The 20,736-nt window shown below is 57.4% G+C and overlaps 1 protein-coding gene across 15 annotated transcripts in view; it reads left to right on the top strand.

Annotated features, from left to right (window-relative positions):
- The first annotated feature begins 1,292 nt into the window (after positions 1–1,292).
- ATOH8 (atonal bHLH transcription factor 8) overlaps positions 1,293–20,736 on the top strand; it is a 34,793-nt gene continuing 15,349 nt past the window's right edge. The window contains exons 1-5 of one of the 15 annotated variants that reach the window (XR_010405564.1): positions 1,294–2,574; positions 11,069–11,260; positions 12,397–12,534; positions 16,087–16,135; positions 19,345–19,629. Coding sequence is in view for 10 of the 15 variants with exons in the window: in XM_064572243.1 (XP_064428313.1) it covers positions 1,801–2,574; positions 11,069–11,260; positions 12,397–12,534; positions 14,433–14,579 (1,251 nt within the window). In the remaining 5 variants the exon portion in view is untranslated. The other 14 variants (XR_010405565.1, XM_064572245.1, XM_045884626.3 and 11 more) reach the window with 14 other exon arrangements.

The following is a 20,736-nucleotide window of genomic DNA, read 5'->3' as shown; positions in this document are numbered from 1 at the left end:
CAGGAGTGAAGGACTGAAACAGAAAGATGAGGACCCACTGGCTGCAGATGCCAGAGCCCAAGTCCAGGGTTGAGGGTCCATCGCCTCCTCCCAAACTGCTTAACGTGCCTGCCACCGCTTTTAGGAGGAACTGCTGCAGAGAAAGGACCAGGAGGGGTGAAGCCCTGTGCTGGTTCTCTGGGGCGGACTTGGGGAGATGGGCCTCAGGTAGGGGCTTCCTAGTTTGACCTCTTCTTTCCAGAGTCTCCAGTGGGATGGCACTGAGGACTGAAGGTCGGGGGAGTGGTCTTCTGCTCCCTGCCAGTACCAGTGGGCACGTGCAAAGCTCTCCCTTAGTGCCAGGCCCTGCTCTGAGGGCTGGCACACATATTCTCAATCTCCACAGCCACCTCCAGAGGAAGGTTCCATTATTACCTCCCTTTTTACAGATGAGGAAAGGGAGGCACAGAGAGGTTCAGTGATTTGCTCAGGATCACTCAGTTTGTAAGTGGCAGAGCTGGGGTTGAACCCAGGACATCTGCCTCTAGGAGCTACTCTGCCCCTGTTATTAGTAACATTCATAAGCAAAGCCACCATTTGACCAGTACCTCCTGCGTGCCCGGGGCTTAGTTCCTTACAGCAGCCTGGGACTTGGGCACTATGCCCTGCACACTTCTCATCTCATAGATGAGTAAACCTAGGCTTGGCAGGCAGCCTGGGGTGAGGCACCTTCAGAATCTCACAGATGCCAGGTCTACCTAAATCGGAAGTGTCCACTCTCCCCAGCCTCTGTGACTCCCTGTGTGACAGTGGGAAAGCGCATTCCCTTTCAGAGCCTCAGTTTCCCTATAGCCTAGGCCTTCTACTCCTGGCCTCCCTGCTCCAGCAAATGAGGGAGTGAGTGGGGTTGCGGTGCTGTGGGAGTGAGGGTCTGGGCAACTCAGGGCCTTTCCCTTCCCCCACCAGGCCCCCTCCCCTTCCCCCCTCGCAGAAGTCCAGAAGTCGCCGCTCCGTTTTTGTTTTTTGTTTGTTTGTTTGTTTTGTTTTGTTTTTTTCCTCAATTGGTGAGTTGGGACGGGGAGGTGCTGGGTGCAGAAGGTCGCTGCTGCGTCACTCAGAGGTCAGCGAGGCTGGCTAGAGAAGGCCCAGCTCCGATCTGGGGAAGGACCGAAGGGCCCAGAAGCCACGTGCTCGGGGCAGTTCTGCAGGGAGCGGCCGGTCCTCTGGGGAAAAGAGAAGCACCCCGGACTTGAGGAGGGGGCGGGGAGGGAGAGCCAGAGGAGGCAGGTTCTGGACAGAAGGGGTGGGGGTGGGGGGAGGTAGAGAGGACGCGGACAAAGGAGGCGGCCGGCAGCCCAGCTGTTTTGAAAAATGCTTCCTGTTTCTTTAAAGGCGCTCGCGGCTCGGGCGGCCGGGGCTGGGGAGGCGGCGGCGGCGGCGGGGGCTGCCTCCTCTCGGGGCGGCGGCGCTGACTGATCTCGCGAACTGGGCTTCTGTGTAAACTGAGGCTAAACAAACACAGATGGAGCGCAGCGGGCGTTCTCCAGAAATGCTGGCAAGGCGGCAGCGACTTCAGATGACACTCTGAGCGCTCCGGGAACGGACAGCCCGGCGGCTTCGCGGAGCCGGCGGCGCAGCTGCCCCGGGCGAGGGGGAGAAAGGGAGGGAGGAGGGCGGGCGCGAGAAGGGGGAGAGCCCGAGACTCCCAGGCGCTGAGCGCGGCGGCCGCCCGGGCAGAGCCGGCGCGCGGCGTGCAGAGCGAGCGCGGCGGGCGCGCGGCCCGGGCAGCCCCACGCCCCTGCCTCGCGCGCTGCCCGCGCCATGAAGCACATCCCGGTTCTCGAGGACGGGCCGTGGAAGACCGTGTGCGTGAAGGAGCTGAACGGCCTCAAGAAGCTCAAGAGGAAAGGCAAGGAGCCGGCGCGGCGCGCGAACGGCTATAAAACTTTCCGATTGGACTTGGAAGCGCCCGAGCGCGGCGCCACCGCCACCAACGGGCTGCGCGACAGGACCCAGAGGCTGCAGCCGGTCGCGGCCCCGGTGCCAGCCCCGGTGGCGCCGGCTGTTCCCTCAGGTGGGGGCGCGGACCCGGCCGGGGAGCGCCGGGGCGCCCGGGCGCCGGAGGTCTCCGACGCGCGGAAACGCGGCTTCGCCCTGGGTGCAGTGGGGCCGGGACTCCCCACGCCGCCGCCACCGCCGCCGCCGCCACCGCCACCGCCGCCTCCGGCGCCCCAGAGCCAAGTACCCGGGGGTTCCGAGGCGCAGCCTTTCCGGGAGCCCGGCCTCCGGCCCCGTATCTTGCTGTGCGCACCGCCTGCACGCCCCACGCCGTCGGCGCCCCCTGCGCCCCCGGAGTCTTCCGTGCGCCCCGCGCCCCCCACGCGCCCCGGGGAAAGTTCTTACTCGTCAATTTCACACGTAATTTACAATAACCACCCGGATGCCTCCGCGTCGCCTAGGAAACGGCCGGGCGAAGCGACCACCGCTGCCTCGGAGATCAAAGCCCTGCAGCAGACCCGGAGGCTCCTAGCGAACGCCAGGGAGCGGACGCGGGTGCACACGATCAGTGCAGCCTTCGAGGCGCTCAGGAAGCAGGTACCGGCTCCCAGCCGCACACCCTCACTGCGCCCGGGGACGTTTGCTGGAGTGGGTGGGTGAGTGGCGGGGAGATTTTAGGGAGGATGAGGGTGTGTGTGAGGAGCGAGTTGTTCCCGCCCGGTCGGCCCCAGGGTCCAGACAGGTTTGAGCCCTCCTAGGGCAGTACCCTTTGCCACAGCGTTGATACGGATCTTAGCTTGCAAAGTGGGGGCAAAGGTTCGAGATCTCTGGCCCAGGCACGCCCTGCTTCTCCCCCCAGCCCCCGGGGCGACCCTTCTGCGCGTCTGACTTCAGCCCTCATAGTTCACTTTTATGGCAGCAAGTATTTGTCTTCCCGAGTCCCTTGGGCGCGGTGGGGAGTGGAGAGAGGGAATGTGGGAATCTGTCTCCAGCGAGGAAGCGGGGGCGGGGCGGGGGGACCCTTCCTCTTCAGGCATTTAGCGCGGTCTGGGTCTTGGGAGGCCTACGATGCTGCGGAGGGGTGGAACTGGTTTTGCCACCCCCTCTTCAGACCCTACCTCCTAGGAGGGATGCCTCTACACTCAGGCTGCTTCGGAGCCCTGCATCCAACCCCCTGGTATCCTTAAGGATCTGGGCTACAAGCCTGCGTCCCCTCCCCAAGGGCAGCTTCAGGATTTGGCTGGTGAGAGCCTTCTCAGGGGATACCCTCCGCTGCTGCGCTTCACCTCATGGTGAAGCAGGTAGGTCTAATGAGGGGACTGGTTAGTTGGGGGATCTGCAGAGCCTTGTTCTGGGGTGGGTCAGGGGCTTCTCAGTTTGGGGCTGGTGGGTGTTGCCTTCACCAGACAGCGTCCTCTAGGGGGATGGAGAAGAACATTTGTCTGAGAATTACCAGTAATACGGAGGGGCAGTTTTGCAATTACACTTTAAACAAGACTGGGACTGCCCTGGGGTTCTAGACTTCTGGTTTTCTTAGAGAGAAGGGAGATCTAAGAAGAGAGTAGTAAGTGCCCCCTGCCCGCACCCCCACAGGGAACGGGGAAGGATTAGGGGTGGATGTGACTGGTTTGGACAGTCAGGTTTTTGCTTACTCTACAGCTGACTTCCTGTGTGACTCCAGGAAAGTTACTCAACCTCTCTGGGCTTTAGCCAACAACAGAGTGTTTTAGAAAACATGATCTTCTTTTTGGATCCCACTCTCTTCTTCCTTCTGCGGGTGGGGTGGACAGGTGCATGTGTCCATCCATGGGAAGGGAATTGAGCTCCTGGGAGGAAAGAGGCTGTATGACTTGAGTCAAAGTGTCTTGCTTGGGTTTGGGTAAGATGCTTGGTCAGTGATGTGGCCAGCCACACCAGTTGGGACCCTGAGCAGTGGGCCCAGTGGAACATTCAGGCTTACCCTTGGGCAGCAGCTCCGTGTCTGAATGCCTACGGAGGGTGGCAACCCATAGAGCATCTTGCAGCCTACCCCCAGGATAGAAGGATGACAGACTGGGCAGAAAGATGCCTGTCCACCTGCTTACCTTGCAACTAGGGAAACCTTGCAACTAGGGAAAGATTGGGGAGGCCACATGCCCAGGACATCACAGCTGGTGAGGAACAGGGTAGGGCTGGCACCTAGGTCCTTCGACTACCAGTTCAGGGCCCCTTTTGTCCCTCTGATTGCCTCTTTCATTTCCGAGAAAGTATTCATGGTCTCTGTGTACTCAACTCAACTAAACGTCTCATTTACCCAGGGCTTTTGCTTCCTTCAGTAATATTCCACCTTGCTTGATCTTCACATCCTGTCAGGTTGAATTACCCCATTTAATGGAATAGAAAACTGAGGCCTGGAGAAAGAAGGAAGGAGACTGGTCCAAGATCACCTAGTGGGTTAGGGAAGATGACAGCAGTTTCTGGAATGCCTGCCTGACCAAATGCTTCCCACAGTGCCATCTGTATCTGTCATGTTTATTAACCATTGGAAGCTGGTCTACCTATGACGGAATCCAAGATGAGATTATTTAAATCCTGTTCTTTCACGTCCACGCTTTCTGTGGGGAAGTTCTACCTAAGAAGGACAGATGCAATGACATATGTATGCCTATACATGTGATCATTACACATGCCCAAGAGCACATACAAATACATGGTCACAGAGGTGCCTGCTCCTCTTTGTTCCCTCCCCACTCAAACCACTCCGTCCCTTCCCCAGAAAGCTGCCAGGTCAGAGTGGGCATCTGCCTGCTGTTGGGAGGGAAGGAAATGTAGGTAGGGCACTTGTGATCTCAGAGCCAGGGGCTGAGGCCACACCCACAACAGCACCCATCCGATGGAGAAAATCCTCTGTCCCCCACACATAAGAGGTGCATGCGTGCACATGCATGCACACGTGCACTCTCACACACCCCAATCCAGACAGCCTGTAGCTCTGGATCTAGGCTCAAGTTTGACTGTTTGAAATGGGCCCTTGGCAAAGAAGGGAAAAGAAGGAGGATGGTTCTGCCTGAAATGAAGGCTTGGCCATCACAGCACCGAGATCAGTTCCGGGATTGTGGCTCTGGTCTGGGGTTTTGCTTCCCTGAGCAGCTAGCTTCTTGGTACAGTTAAAAGAGCACTGGGTGAGGAGTCCAGAGGCCAGGGTTTGAGTCGTGCCTCTGTTGCATGCTTTCCGCCGTAACCATGCAAAGTTACTTTCCTTCTCTGGGCTTCAGTTGCTAAAGCTAGAAAATGGAGATAAGGCTTACCCCCCACATAGCTTCTTTGCAAAAAGCAGATGAAGAAAGGAATGGGGGCTGTAGGAGGAATGAACATTCCTTGAGCATTTACAGAGTCCTCAGTGCCAGGCAAGGCCTTGAGAGATGTGGAAATAAACATTCTGTAATCATTTTAATAACAATCATAGGAACTACCATTTATCAGAGGCTTGCTTTGTGGTAAGCACTGTGCTGGGCATGTTAGGTGTATTAGTTCATTTAATGAAATAGGTATAATTATTATCCTTCCCCCCCCACCCCATTTCACAGATAAGTGAAGCTGAGGTTCAGAAGGCTTACCTAAGTTGGGCCGAGGTTGTGCACGTGGGGCCTCGTGGGTTTTGTAGCGCACGGCTCCTCGGCGTACCTCACTAGCTGTGGGGGTGCTGGGCCTCCTTGGCTTGGTGTAGTCACAGCCTGCAAAGCACGGGCCACTGTCACTGTAGAGCCTGGATTCAAATCGGAGCCAGTGAGTCACTCCAATGCCCAGGCTTTTAAGAGCTCTTCCTCCCAGCCTCTTGAATACCCCTGGCTGTCTGCCCTCAGCACCAGCATCCTGAAGCCTTCTGTTTGGTCTAACCCACTCTGCTCTTAACCGGGAAGGGAAGAGGAGGGAGCTGTTTGGCCAAGGAAGTGCAGGTGGGGGAGAGGCCCTCTGGTCTGGTGAGGGGCTGGGGTGTGTGCGGGGCAGATGGTCAGGCCACACAGCACGTGCCACCAGCCCAGCTGCGTACGGCCCTCCCGGCCGCCTCATGTGAAGGCCATGTGTGCACAGCTGGGCCTGGCCCATGTGCAGGGCTGCTCCAGGGCCAGGTGGGAGGGGGTTGAAAGGAAAGCCTGGCCTTGCTGGGGGTGGGTGGGGTGAGGGGACAGGCCAGTGTTCTGGCCTTGGCCTCCTGGCAGCACCCTGGGACATCTGGTGTGTGTGCAGATTTCCTTTCTCCCCTCAAAATTTGAAGACCCTCAGCCTTGACGGAGGAATGGCAGCCTTGCAGGGCAGAGGCCCGAGGTGGCAATGAGGAGCCCTCAGGGCCTGCTGAGGTGCCTCTGCAGGAAGTGGGTGCCAAGCAAATTGGGCCTGCGCCCCCTTCTCTGTTGCCTCTGGAGTCTCCCAGGGGATCCTAACCGAGGGAACTCACGATGGACGGTGGGCGGGCATAGAGATGATGCCCCCAACCCTACCCTTCCCTCAGTCACAGACCCCATAGCATGCCAGGGGGCCATGACTCCACAGCAGCCAGGGCACACCTCAGGGAATGGGGACAGGCCTGCTCTGGGGACTCCATCCACTCCTTACTGAGCCTCATTGCACTGGGGGAAGTGCCCTACCTGAGCCTGTTGTTGCGTGTCTCTGTGGTGACCTTCCCAGGCCTGTCTGGCCCTGGGGCCACCGCTCGTAACTACTAAGACCCCGGTTCTCAGGGTCCAGCCTCAGGTTCTCTGGGCCGGAATCCCAGAGAAGGGATTTTAGAGAACCTATTTCGGTAGAACTTGACAAGGACCTTGAACAGCTCCGCACCAAGTGGCTTTACCCCAGGAAGCCAGCCCTCACTGACATGAGAGATTAGAGAAGAATTTCCAGTAGAATCAGGCGCTCAGCTGTGGGCCGTGAACACAGTGCTGTGGGAGGTCTGTGGGTCCAGGATCCCGCGGGCTTCCAGGAGGGCAGCCTGGGCAGGATCTAAAGCGGGGGACAGCTTTGAGCACTTTCCTGCATGTGCTGGTAGCTTCTTGGCGTTGTTTCTCTGTAGCGGCTTCCTGTATTTGCCTCCCGCCATCCCCTTCTCAGGTAGTGGGGACTCTGGTGATCATTTTGTTAGTAAGGAAGCTGAGATCCTTTAAGGTCATGGGACTGTCTAAGGTCACAGTGGACGGCCAGGAGTGGAGCCAGGAGACAGTCTGGCTAGGGTGGGTGGGATGGAATGTTTGGGGGGCATATGGGATCTTGTCACAATCCCCAGACCTGGCCCTTGAAGCTTGAAAATCCTTATGGGGTGAGCACAAGGCAGGTCCTTTTACTTTCCTAGAAGTTGGGCAATCTGTTAGGAATCGAAGGCAAGGGACTGTCCTGTCTCCTTTGCCCTGTGTCCTCTGACTAGGAGAGCAGAGCGCTGCTGAGGGGGTCCTCTGCAGGTGGTGGGGTGGCTGGTCATGCACAAAGGCTAAAGTCCCATGGGATAATCAGTCCAGACCTCTCCATCCCCCGCTCAGAAGGGTGGGCTGCCTATCCCCCGACCTTCGGTTGTAAAGGCTTATCCAAATCCACAAGCAGTTGCTTCCAGCTAGTTGGAAAGAGCCCAGCTAAGGCATCCAATGCTTCTCTGTAGAGTGGAAGAGATCATTTCTACCTCACTGGGCTGTTTAAAGATAAATACAGGCATTGTGTTAAAAATACCCTTAGTAGATCCCAATAAACAGCTGGGGGTGGCCTGGTCCCAGCAATCACGTAGGGTACCCAGGTATTGTTGTTCTCACTCTCCAGATGAGGGAATCGAAGGCACCTCCCAAAGTCACTGGCAGGTGCCTGCAGTTCAGACCAGCTCTTTCCACCCTTCCTCCACCTCCCAGAACTAGGAGGAGCTGCCAGACTCTTACTTTGTGAGGACTAGGCCAGAACTGGGCTTCTGGGACCACGGGGCTGCATCCTGGGGCATGGGCACCAGGAGGATCTGGAATTAACCAGGTGAGCCCAGGAGCACCTCCCACCCAGGGGAGGGGAAGGAGAAGGAGTGAGCCACCCAAAAGGCGCCCTTGGCGTCCTACATATGGCCACCTGTGCTGGGGGGAGCCTGGGGAGCTCAGTGGCCATGAACCTTCCTTGGGTACTCGACAGACAAGCTCCTGGCTTAGCTTCAAGTCTTAGCTGAGTGTCTACCTCTCTGTATCTTCATGTGCAGAATGGGATAAGAGTCTTTATTTTGGGGGAAGGTTTTAAATGGGACAGATTACCTGTGAATAGCTACCGTAATGTCAGATATACCACTCGGGCCCAATAGATGGTTTCCTTGTCAGATCTGGATTTGGATAGAAGCAATGGGACAGAGTGACAAAACTGGCCCGGAACCTGGACTGGAGCCCCTAGGTTGGCCTTGGCCTCATATGTTATTCTGTAATCCTGCAATGACCCTGGATCCCCACACGCAGATCCTTCCCGAGATCCCTGGTCCCCACTGGCAGGAAAGCCCATCTGTTCAGGGGCCAAGGGCTCAATGAGCTGGGTGACTGCCCGCGTGGCCCCTGGGTGAACACACCAGTAGGGATGCGTATCACAGAGCTGCGCCCAGTGCCCAGGGGCCTCTGGCAGGCAGGCACTCCCTCCTGGGAGCAGAGAAGGCAGAGGTGCTGGGCTGGCTCTCGAGACACCCCCCTCCCCTGTGCCAGGACTCCCGGGAACCTTTCTGTCCCACAGACCTTGTTTATTTGTTCAGGCTGATAAGCAGGATTCTCTGGACTCTGGTCGGGAACAGGCGAAGTGCATTGTTCTGCTGGCTTTTCTTGGATGGGTTTGGAGCCAGAGTGAGGACTGGGGGGTGGGAGTTGGGGGGGGCATGCACGGGAGTCTGCATTCTCTCTGTCACCAACCTGCCCCTCCTTTGGTTTCCTAGTCTGGTGAGGGTCAACTCCTTGGCTGCTGGAAGATTTTAAAAGGGGACAGCAAACCTTGCCTCTGGTGTGGGTGCCATTTCAGGACCCCCACTGGTGGGGGGGGCGTGATGAGCAGGCATCGTGTCCTGGCTCCAGGGCACGTGTCCTGCGTCTAACCTGCTCTGGAGCCCCTCTTTGGAGACATTCTGCAGCCCCAATCGTAAGGGCTCGCTGACTTGTATCAGGCCTTACTGTATGCAGTGTGCCTATTGCTGCGGTGAGGGCAGTCGTGTTAGCATATGAAGAGGAAGCCAGCCCTTGGAAAGGTGAGGTCTGTCGCCCCCCCCACCCCCTACCCCCCCCACCCCCTACCCCCCCAACCCCCCCGGGGTCTGCTAGCCTGGGAGAGCTATAGAGCAGGAGGTGAGCCCAGATGGCCAAAAGATATGTGTGCTTAAGCTCTACACCGAATAGCTAAATCTTCATCCTCCGAGAGAAGAAAGGGTTTTGAATACATTTCTAAACATTCTGGAGCCCCCTGATGAACATGGAGGTAGATCATTCATTTATTCATTCATTCTCTCATTGAACAAACCCTTTGGAGGGCCTATTAGGCGCAAGACCTGTGCTAGGCCCTGCAGATGTGAGCCTCCCCCCATCAGCTCACAGGGAGACTGGCCATTAAATGAGTCACAATAATCAGGAGTTAAGGACAGTTGGGGGGCTATTAGAGCATTAAGGGCAGGTGTCCACTCCAGCACTCCTCCCCTTGTCCCCTGGTTTAGGGTTGGGAGGGGAGGGTCAGAGAGAGCTCCTGGACAAAGTGAGAACAAAGTGGATGATGCATTTAGGGCCCCATCTGAGGTGACTGTCTTATTCATGCTTTCTCAGTTTCTGCACCAGTGACAGGTCGGGCCGGGCAGTTCCATGCGGTGGGGGCCTTAGAGGACCCTGTGCATTGCAGGATGTTTAGCAGCGTCCCTGGCCTCTATCCAGCAGGGGCCAGTACCATCCTCCCTCCCCTGCTCCCCAATACTGACAGTTAAGAATGTCTGCAGATATTGCCAACAGCCCCCCAAGGGACAGAATCATCTGCAGTTGAGAACCATTGGCCCAAAACAGGGCCTGGTATATGGGGGATACTCACCAAATACTTGTTGAGTGGACCTGCTGGGGCGACCCACTCTGCAGGATGGGGTTAATGGGTACCAGAGTTGGTGGTAGGGGTGGATGCTGGGTCTAGATCTGGAATGCCAGAGAGAGGAGAAGGAAACTGGAGCCCCGGGGGCTGGGTGAGCAGTACCTCAGAGGAGTGGTATGGGCTGTGTCAGTTTGCCCCCATCAGATGGACGTTGTGGGGTCATTTCCACATCTCAGCTCAGAGCTCAGCTGTCGTCTTCATTGTTTTTTGCTCACATGCACGGTACAAACATTGGCTGACAGTGTTCGAAAGTTGGACGCTCTGTCTCTTCACCCCGTACAAACCCCTGTGCAATTAGTGAGCGTCTGCTTGGCGATGAGTCACTGACAAGCATGTCAAGTCTGGTTGGGACTGTAAATATTTATGATGCACCTGTTGCATGCCCAGCAGCACTGCAGGTCCAGAGGGCATAAGGAAAAAGAGAAAAGAAAAAGAAAGCCCTCCCAGCTAAGTGCTGGCACGTTCCTTCTTGTATGTTCCCAGAGTCCTGGGTACCTAACTCTTTTATGACATCTCTCTTGAGTGTGAGTTCTCTGAAGTCAGGAATCAAGTTTTTATTTGTAGTTGGACCCCTGCGTGTCCAGCAAAACAAGAGTCGCTGAATGAGTGAGTGAATGGCGTATCAGAGCTGAAAAATCTGAGAGACTCCTTCTTAGGGAGGGTGGGGGACAGAGCTCTGTCATGGTGGGAACTCACATGCTTCATTCCTTTTGTCTTGTGGGCGTGAGCTGAGCCTCACTTTCTTCCCCTACACAGTGGGAACGTGGATGTCTCCCGGAGTTTGTGAGTGGACGAGTTGAGATGCGTGCGGGAAAACAGTGGGTGCTTAGAACAGAAAATAGAATGCTGGTCAAGGGATTCGACAGGCCACCTCTGCTCCCCGGCGGTCCCCTCTCGGGCAGCGGGACGTCATTGTGAGTGGCCCCGTTTGCCTGGCCAGGGTGCCCTGCTGGGCTGTGCTCAGTGCAGAGCCCCCGGCAGCCCCTCCTGATGCCTTCTCAACCCCCAGGTGCCGTGTTACTCCTACGGGCAGAAGCTGTCCAAACTGGCCATCCTGAGGATCGCCTGTAACTACATCCTGTCCCTGGCGCGGCTGGCTGACCTCGACTACAGTGCCGACCACAGCAACCTCAGCTTCTCCGAGTGCGTGCAGCGCTGCACCCGGACCCTGCAGGCTGAGGGACGCGCCAAGAAGCGCAAGGTACGTGCCAGCCACGCGGGCAGCAGTCTCCGGAGGGGGTCGGGAGAGGTGGGAACGGAAGTCGGGGCATCCCACTCTCCCCCAGGCTTCTGAAGGGGCCAGCAAGATCAGCCTCCTAGAGGTTTGCTGGGAGTCGCTTCCTGGGATTATGGGGGTGACCCTATTCCTGGTCCTGGGGCTGGCGGGTACCTCACACAGGCACCCTGGGCCTGGGTTTGCTCCCTTCACGTGGAAGATGGTGTGTCTGAAGCTCTTTCCGTTTTTTTGTGCTCTGGCACTGATGTGCCCAGGTGGCCCCTGATAGCTGTTGTATCAGAATGAGCCAGAACGAGATCCTCTGAGCAGGGTCTACAGACCAGGAGAGCCCCTTGGCATGTTTGGGAGTATGACTTGGCCTGTGCATTACCTGAGGCCGTGCATTAAGGCGAGTGATGTTCGTCATTCGTTCATTCATTCTGGAGAGATTTGTTGATTGCCAACCATGTACCATGCATATTGGGCAGGGATAAAGGTGACAAACGTGGTCCCAGTCCCCATGAAGCTCCCAGGCTGGCCAGAGTGGCCCTTCTGCCAGTGGATATGGGTGGTACAGTATGGCAAGGTGGCCTCGGAAGTCTGTGCTAAGGGCAGCAGAAGGGCCGGCACAGGAAGGACAGCTTACCTGTCCTGCCCAAGGGAGTTTGAGAGGGCATCTTGGTCTGGTCCCTCGATCTGGGACTGGAAGGACAGCCAGGAGGTCACCAGGAAGATGAAGCAGGGCACAGCATCCGAACCAGCCTGTAGCAAGCTTGATGGGTTTGGAGAAAGATGTGCAGGGGGAAGCGTGGTGAGCACAGTTATGGTCCCTGAATGGCCTGTGCCCCCAGCCTAACCACTTGGGGGTCAGTGCCAGGCAGTACTGAGCAAGCCTTATGGCAGCCCTCTGGATCTCTGTTCCTATGAGGGGAAGAGACATAGAAGGCAGGACCCAGCCTGTGTCCGTGAGGTGGGTGGAGGCTGGGAGAGACGCCTGGCCCCCTGGGCATCCAGGGATGGAGAGGGTCAGAGAGCCAGGTGACTGGCATCCTCCATTCTTCCTGGCCTGCCTCTCCCTCTCATCCCTGACGTTCCTCCCTCCGGCCCCCCTCCCCCTCCAGCAGGCTCCTCGCTGGGTCCTCCATGTTTCCCAGAGGCCTCTGGGCCCTGAGCCAGGGAGGCCCCCCATGGACTCTCCTGCCTCCGCCGGGGAAGGCCCCGCACGTCCTCCCCGCCAGCCAGCCACGGCCGCTGCCACGGTAATTGGACGTTGCATTCCTGGGAATGATTTAACGTGGACCAATTAGATGAAATCCTCATCAAGTGGGTGAGAGAGGAAGCGCCACTGGCTACTGGCAGGGCGGTTTTCCTCTGGAAAGTGACACGGGTAAATTAAGGGCCTGATTGATGGCTCCATGCAGGGCTCTGTGACAAAGGAGGTTTATAAACTCTGGGTGAACTTCCCGTGGCATTCGGGCGGCCCGGAGGTGTGGATGGGCAGGGTGGGCAGGCGCCGTTTGCTCCCAATCCACCCCTCAGCCCCTCACCTCCCCCCGCAGATCCCCCCTCATGCGCTGAGACAGGAGCGCTGACCCTTCCCTTCCCTGTTCCTTGATTGGAGCAGATAGAGTCCTGGGCTGGGGAGGACGGAAGGGGAGTGGGGTGAAGAAGATGCCCAGCAGAGATGAGCTTTTGGCTCCGCCTGAAATCCCTTCAGGTCTAAGACACCTTAGAGACCATCTGGTCCAACTCCGCATTGCCCTGATTGGGAGACTGAGGTGGCAGATTGTGGTTCGGGGCATCCAAGTCCCTCCTCATCACCTACCAGCTGTGTTGTCTTGGACCCATTTCTCCACCTCTTCGAGCCTCGGTTCTGTCGCTGATAAGTGGGCATGGTGGGAACGTCATGAGTGATTTCTCAGGCCCTTTGCAGCCTCCGTGCCGAAGTGGCGGTCTTGCCTCTCCTCGGAAGAGCAGGGGGTATCCTGTGTCCCCTCCTGCGGTATCCTGTGTCCCCTCCTGCTGGGTGGCTGTCCCAGGGGCTGTGCCTGCAGTCAGCATTGCCAGGAGGATGTAGATGGACAGGGTCCTGGAGATGCCGGGACATACGACGACTTGTCCAGTCCCAGTGTTCTGCCCTGGCAGGCTGGGGGTTCACGGGGCCACCCTGTTTCTGTGGCTTATGCTTTCCTGCATGTCTGTCACCGTGCAGGTTGGTGAGTCCTGAGATGTCCTCAGGGAGGGCCCAGTGACCTGCCCAGTGGCCCTGAGTGGCTGGGGCAGGCCAGCATTCTGTTAATCGGAACCAGGGGGGCTGGTGTCCCTGGAGATTCACTTGATGATTCATTCATTCAATGTTTATTGAGCATGTGCAGTGAGCTCTGCACTGGGGCTTGACCCTCCATAGTCCCTGTAGACAGAGTGGATGGATTGAGGGCTCAGATCGAGGCCCTGTCCCCCCTCCCCTGTGGCCACTGAGGGTTTGGGGATGGGAGTGAGCCAGGCTTACATCCTAAGGAGAGAGAGGGAAAGCAAAGAAGGGAAGAAACTAGAGAACGCGTGCCCATGTGAGTGGCTCAAAGGAAGTCCTCTGTAAATGGCAGCTGTGACGGGGGTGATCCTCACCAGTGTGACTGATAGCAATTTCAGCTTCCCCTCGAGTGAATGTGTCCCCAAGAGGCCGGGTGACCCTTTCTCAGGACACCTCTGTGAGAGATCGTGCGCAGCGTCCTCTGACATCCCTTGTAGTTCTAACGAGCTGCCTTGACGGCCCCCCCAGACCTGTGTTAAGAATGGGATTTAAAGTGAATTCAGCCCCCCCATCTCCTGCCAGGCCTCAGGTGCCCCCTTTTGCCCATCTCAGCCCTTCCCTGCCAGGGCCAGAGACCTGCATCCCTTGACCCGTGGGTCCTCTGTCTCTGGGCCTCGCAGGACACAACTTCGAGGGTTCAGAGCCTCGTTTGGAAGCCAGGGTCATGCAGAGAGGCCTGTATCGGAGGCCGGAGGCCGCCCTGCCCGGGGATGGGGGCGGGGGTGGGGTTGGGGGGGGTTGTCATGGGGGGAGGGGTGGATGGGCCCTAGAGAGCTCAGTTCTGACTCTGTCTGTAGTTGGAGATAGCGCACGCTAAGCACCTGGCTCTGGGCCATGTTTCTGCAGCTCCTGTTTTTAAAGCAGCAACTCCTGGGAGCTTCGGAGGAGGAGGAGAAAGAGGAAGAACAGCAGGACTGTTTCACACCTGGGCTGGGGTGGGGGGGAAGGGGCGCGGGGGGGGGGGGAGGGGGGCTAACCAGACCTGCAGAATAAGAAAGGACCGATTTCCCACAATCCAGGGTGCCCCTTTCCAGCGACTTTAACCTCTGGAGTAATAATCAGAGTAACAAACATTGACAGCGTAATTTCAACCCTGGTGCTAAATGGCCAGCAAGTCTGTTCCCCCGGGGTTGCTTGCAGGCCATTTGGGGATGGGGAGAGAAAAAATGTCATGATGCACTGAGTTCAGGGCTATTCCGGAAGCGTGGGCAGTGATTAGGGGATTAGGGCCCCCTGGGGCTGTGCCAGCTGGGGGGAGGCTGGGGGGAGGCTGGCTCTGCAAGGCTGGGAGGTTGCTCCTTACCCTGTGGGTGCTCTGTCCCGGAGGAAGCGCTGAGGCTGGTGTAGCTCCGTCAGACTTACGTCTTCCCTCTTTTCCTGCTGCTTTCTAGACAGGGGAGGCTTTTCTTGGTGATGGCAGGTCCCATCTCATGTGCAGACTTCCGTAGCTTTGGTGTTGGGGACAAGCTGAGGTGGTACATTGGTTGTGGGTTGGGGGTCGCTGGGAGCCAAGGATGTTTCGAGGGGCCCCTTACTGTCTGAGCGGCTGAGCCCAGGCCTTGGACAGGACCTGGTGGCTCCTGCTGTGTATGTGGACCGTGCCCAAGCCCCAGAGCTCGTGAGGCAGAGTCTCAAGAGCTCCTGCTCTGGCTGGATCCAGTCGCCTGTATGCAGGGCCTCCTGTGTCCCCAGAGTGTCCACCGAGGGGCACTGCCCTGGCTCTGTCCCTACCTGCATGTACATAGTCACCCCCACTGGGGCCTCCGGTCTACTTCTGTAAGGTAAGTTGTCACCAGAAGTGATTTCTAAGGCGTTTTGGGGCCGGGCTTTCTGAGTTGAGGTCCCTCAGCCCCTTTTTATGTCTGAATGACTAAACGCCTCACTCTTACTTTCCCTGTGCCCTGCGTGGGCATTTCACACAGATCTAAAAGTTGCTCCCAGAGACTGCTGGGACCCCCGTGCAGTGTGTCCTAAGAACACTGATAATACCTGAGGTTCTTAGAGCCTGGATTACATGCCGGGCGTAGTGCTTAGGGCTTGTGATGGATTGCCTCGTGACTCTTCCCGCCAACCCTGCGAGGTGGGTACCAGTGCTGTCCCATTGCCCAGATAACAAAGCTGAGGTTCAGAGGCCTGAGGAACTTGACCAGGCTCCCTTAGCCAGTAAGAGAGGTGTGCGGTGGCCCCTGCCCTTCCCTGTCCTGCCTCCCACATGGAAGTGGGTTTGCGAGAGGAGCTTCTTTTTCCATATCCTCCCGGCCAAGTTACTGAGTTAAATACCATTTGCCTTCAAAGCCCATAGAGTCCATCTATGCTGGGAAGAAAAGGGGGGGTGGATGGGAAACCACCATCAAATTCCCTTCTAGTCATAAAAATGGATGCAATGTATTTTTTCTGGCATTCCAATTACATAGACGTTTGTCGCCAACTGTTTGGTCTAACACAGAGTGTTCTCTCAGCTGCCGTTTCTCCTCTCACATTTGACATCATTAGTCCACAGGTCTGGCAGGCACTGGGCTGGAGGGATCACTGGCTGGGGAGCCTCACAGGTGAGCTGGGAGCCAGCTTCCCCCCGGAAGGCAGAGCTTGGCCCTCTGATGTTCCCCGGGTGGTCCTGGGGGGGGGGGTGGGTAGAGGCGAGGTCCTGCTTTCCTCTCTCCTCACACACTCTCTCCACCCCTCTCCTGTGCCCTTCTCCAAATTGTGCCCCTCCTGACATGCACTCACAGACCCCTCCCTTCTCCCCAACATGGAGCTTTGGGCATAGCAAGAAAGAACCAACCACTCATGATCAGAGAGCCACAGAGACATGGGAAGAGCCCTCTGATGCTCTAACTGATCACCCTTGGGGATGCAGAGACCTTCAGAGAATGCTTTCCCCCCGGAGCCCCTCTTTGAGCCAGGGTGCTCCTCTGGAAATCCCTGCAGAGGCTCAGTGACCCTCGGCTCAGAATGCTGGAGAAAGGGTGTCTGTGTAGGTGAGAGTTAAGTTGAACCCTACCGTTCTTTTCAGTTCTCTGTGGTGCTGGCATTTAACTTTAAGGCATATGAAAGCATAACAAGGAGACCCTCAGCAAGACTATGAAGTAGGAGAGCTTTGGGGCCGGAGACCTGGGTTTGAGTCCCGACACTGGCACTTTCTAGCTGTGTGACCTTGGGCATGTCACTTAACCTCTCTGATTCCCACTCCCCATCCTCTCATCTGTAAAGTGAGAACCACATGCCTTCCTTGCCACCTTGCTGGAAGGATTAAACAGGGTCCCATTTGAGAAAAGGCCGGCACATTCTCAGTGAGTGCCAGAGAGGAAATGTCAGGAATTTACAGCAGTAAGATAACAACTTCCTGTGGAACCCCACGAAGTACTATCTCAGGAAGGGGCAGTGCCTGGGGTGGATGAATGACTGATCAACCAAAAGGCAGATAAGGATGAATAGCTCTGAATGGGGGACCCGTCCCTCACTAGCACCTCAACCAAAGCCCTTGGTCCTGTACCCATAAGGGGAGGTGAGCGTGCAGCCAACCCAGAAATTCCCGGGCTTTTGAAGTTCATGGATTCATACCACAAAACATGCCTCATGTTCGGTTGTGTAGTCATAAGGCTAATAAACTGTCGCCAACAGCCTTGTGGACCATGTGCTAAGTGTCCATGGTCTCCCTGACACCTACATACATTATCTGTACCTCATATTACACTAACCCTGCAAGTGAGGACCACTTCCCCCATTGCACAGAGGGGAAACTGAGGCGGGGGGGTGGCACGTGCCCAGGGCCACGTGGCTAACAAGTGGTGGAGTCGGTTCGAGCCTGCGTCTCTTTGGTTCTAAACCCCATGCTCTTCAACTCTGGAGGCCTGCTGGGCCCTCAAGCTCGCCTGCTGCCCCACGGGGTGGCCCTCACCCGGAGGGCCCCCCCCCCCCCCCCCCCCCCCGGCAAATAGGCAAATAGCTGGGTGCTGCGCCTCGCCCGGAGCTCTTACGTAAGCAGCCGGGCTGCAGCACGCGGAGACTCCATTCAGCTGCAGGGAGCCAATAGCCCGCCGGGGGCGGCCCTGGGGGTGGCGCTGGCTGGGGTGGGCCGGGGGTGTCATCAGCCCCCAGCACCTCCAGCGCTGCCCCGCCGGCCAGGCCTGACACCGGGTTACGTCGCCTGGCGGCCTCTGGCTGCAGCTGGGAGCACGCCTGGTTCCCATTCGGGCCGCTGTGGTTTTGATTAGCTGTTCTGCGGGGCGGGCCTGGTGGCGACTCCATGGGAGCTCCGCGGGAACAGAGGGCCCCCCGCCCGGCCGCCGCGGCCCCCCCTCCTGGCAGCCCCAGACTCCAGATGTTCTGAGCGCTCGCTGGGAAGGCCTGCTGGCGCCACGGAGGGCAGAGGGCAGGGAAAGCACGCGAGCTGGAAGCCCAAGCACTCAGTCACCGCAGGCCCTGGCAGCCCGCCCAGCCCGCTGCTGGCACATTCCCCAGCTCTCCCCTGGCCATCTGTTCCCAAAAAACCCTTTCAGAGCCTCATCATCACTCAGGATACAACAGCGTGAGCAGCTGGTTTGGAGGCAGAAGGGAAAACCGTGCAAAAGGTCCTTTGTGAGAGAGGAAACTCACTTATGAATAACAGGGCTGGACGCCGTAAAAGTTGGCGGCTGGGATCCTTGTTTCTCAGGCGCCGCTGTTTTCTCTGGACTTTTTATCTCCGGTTTTTATTTTGTTTCCCCTCGTTTTCTTTTTATGTTGCTTCTTCCCCCTCTTATACCACTTATGACTTTTCTTCCTCCTCTAAGGTGCCCGAAGACCACCTAATTAGTTCTCCTGGATGCTGCCAGACCCTCTTCCTTCTCGAAACTGTTGAAATTGGGGATCATTGGAAGGGACTGTTTTCATAAAACCTGGGCTGGAGGGGACAGACGGGAAGGAAGGGGCCTGGGAGGGACACTGTGGGCAGGGCCCAGCCGTCAGTGTTCGGGTCTCGGACAAGAGGCAGAGGGACGCCAGAGATAATGTGGAGCACTCCCCCCACCCCCAGTCGGCTCCTCAGAGCAACACAGAGGTGCTTGGGGAACACAGTGGCGTTAATAAACACCCTCGTGCTTGGGCCCCTCGGCTGATTGCACTATGACATGAAGCTTTTTTAAGAACTGGCTGTCTCTGCCAGGAGCTTCTGGGAGATGCCTGCCTGGAATCTGGGCACCTCCTGGGAGCAGTCACCGGGTGGCCTGTCGGGAGCCCACGGGGTGCTGGGGCAGGGCTGGCAGCTGGTACACCACATCGGGGAGGAAGGGAGATAGCAAGGCATGGCCCGCCTTCCTCACACCCCCTGGAGCCCGGATGTGGAGCTGAGAGTCAGGCAGGGGGCTGCCAGGTGGAGGTGGGGAAAGGGATGCCTCCCAAGTGTTAGAGGCTGGTGATTTCATGGAGGGGGGGCATGTCAAGGCCAGGGGACTGGGCGTCTCCACTTTCCTTTCTCAATTCCCCACACCCTTTTTCCACTGCCCCCCCCCCCATCCCAACAGACCCAGAAGCTCTGGAGCCCCTCACCACAGCAGTGGGGAAAGCCTGACATCCCGCGTGGCGGGGGTGGAGGGGGGGCTGGCTTCTTCCAAGCCAAGGACTCTGGGCATTGGAGGGCGTCTGTGTGTCTCATCTGCCTTGTACCCAGGCCCCTGCATTTCATTCCTTTGCCCTCCTTTCCTCTCTCCTTCCCTCCCCATTTTAGTTGGAGAGAGGCAGCTCCGGAAAGGCCAAATATTTATGTTTGTTGCAATTTCAGGGCCATTAATCTCACCATCTGAAGGGCTCCAAGCGGGCTGAGATCTACCCTCCCTGCTTGGTCTCAGTGGGCAGGTGTCTGGGTCTGGACTCTGAAGCTCACCTCCGCTCTGCCCTGGGGCTGTGTGACTGGGTGGCCTTGCTCAAGTGTCCTATCTGGAAGATGCCCAGCCTGCCTCCCGGACCTGCTCAGGGATGGATGCACAAAGTATGTGAAATTGTCTTGTCAACTCTCTCCTCCCTCCCATGTCTTCTGCCTGAGAAATTGGTCTTCGTACAGCCAAAGGTGAGGAGAGCCTGGGCAAGGAGGAGGGACCACTGGCCTCAGGCCCCTGGTTGTAACGTGGAGCCAGCCCAGTGACCAGAAATTGCTTTCCAGCCCTGAGGCTTTCAGAGGACAAGGGAGGCAGAGGGAGGACAGGCCTGCCCACCGCCCAGCCCTGAGCCCCTGTACCCAGCACATCAGGAGGCCTGGATCAGTGCCAGCAGGCCTCGGTTCCTCGCCTGCCCTTGAGCCCGTTATCCCCTTTCCACCCGCCCTAGCAGAACAGAAAGCTGGTTCTAGGGGAAAATATCAATCCCTGCCTTCCTTGAGCTCCTAGTAAAAATATTTCTGGAGGGAGAAGTAGGGAGCCATTCCTTCCTTCAAGACCCTCCTGCTCTCCACCCAGAATTCACAGCCCACTGGGACCTGGCCCAGCTGCCCAGCCGCTCTAACTCAGTCGGTCCCCACCTGAGCTCCTCCTAGCAGCTCTGCCACAAGCCGGGTCTGACTGCCTCGATCCCTGCTCAGGACCCTCAGGGGCTCCCCCCAGGCCAAGAGTAGAGGCCACACCCCTCCCCCAAGTGACCTGGCTCTAGCTGGTCACTCCCCGTGTCCCAATTTACACTCTAGCAACAAGGAACTCCTCGCCCAAAGGGGCTATTTTTGGTCTCTGTGCTCATGTTGTCCCTTCTGCCTGGAATGCCCTTCTCCCCTGTCTGTCTGGCTAACTCCTGCTCATTCTAGAAGGCTCAGTTCCTGCTGGAAGCCCTCCCTGACCCCTACCCAGCCTCCTCTTCAGGGCCTCACAGCGTGGCCACTCTGCAGCCTTTACCACAGGGGTGTGTATAGTCTACTTCAGGAACGTGTCCTGTGATACACTGTGAAGTAGTGATATAAGATGGTCTATTGTGTGATCTACTGGAGCTCATGTTATGTCATTACATTATATTTTTAGCTGGTACATTACATGACATATTACGTAATATTGTAACCCCTGCGCTACATTACGTCATACAGTGTTTGTGTAGTGTGCTTCTTTAGCCAGACTGGGTGGCCTTTCACTTTTGTGTCCCAGCTTCTGGCACATAGTAGGCCCCCAAATAATGATGCAGCGTTCCTTCAACTAAA

Source organism: Mirounga angustirostris, unplaced genomic scaffold (genome assembly GCF_029215605.1).
Source record: "Mirounga angustirostris isolate CCGP_5_RB_7025 unplaced genomic scaffold, mMirAng1.0.hap1 SCAF_10, whole genome shotgun sequence".
Taxonomy (NCBI): Eukaryota; Metazoa; Chordata; class Mammalia; order Carnivora; family Phocidae; genus Mirounga; species Mirounga angustirostris.
This window is presented reverse-complemented; position numbering and strand designations above follow the sequence as displayed.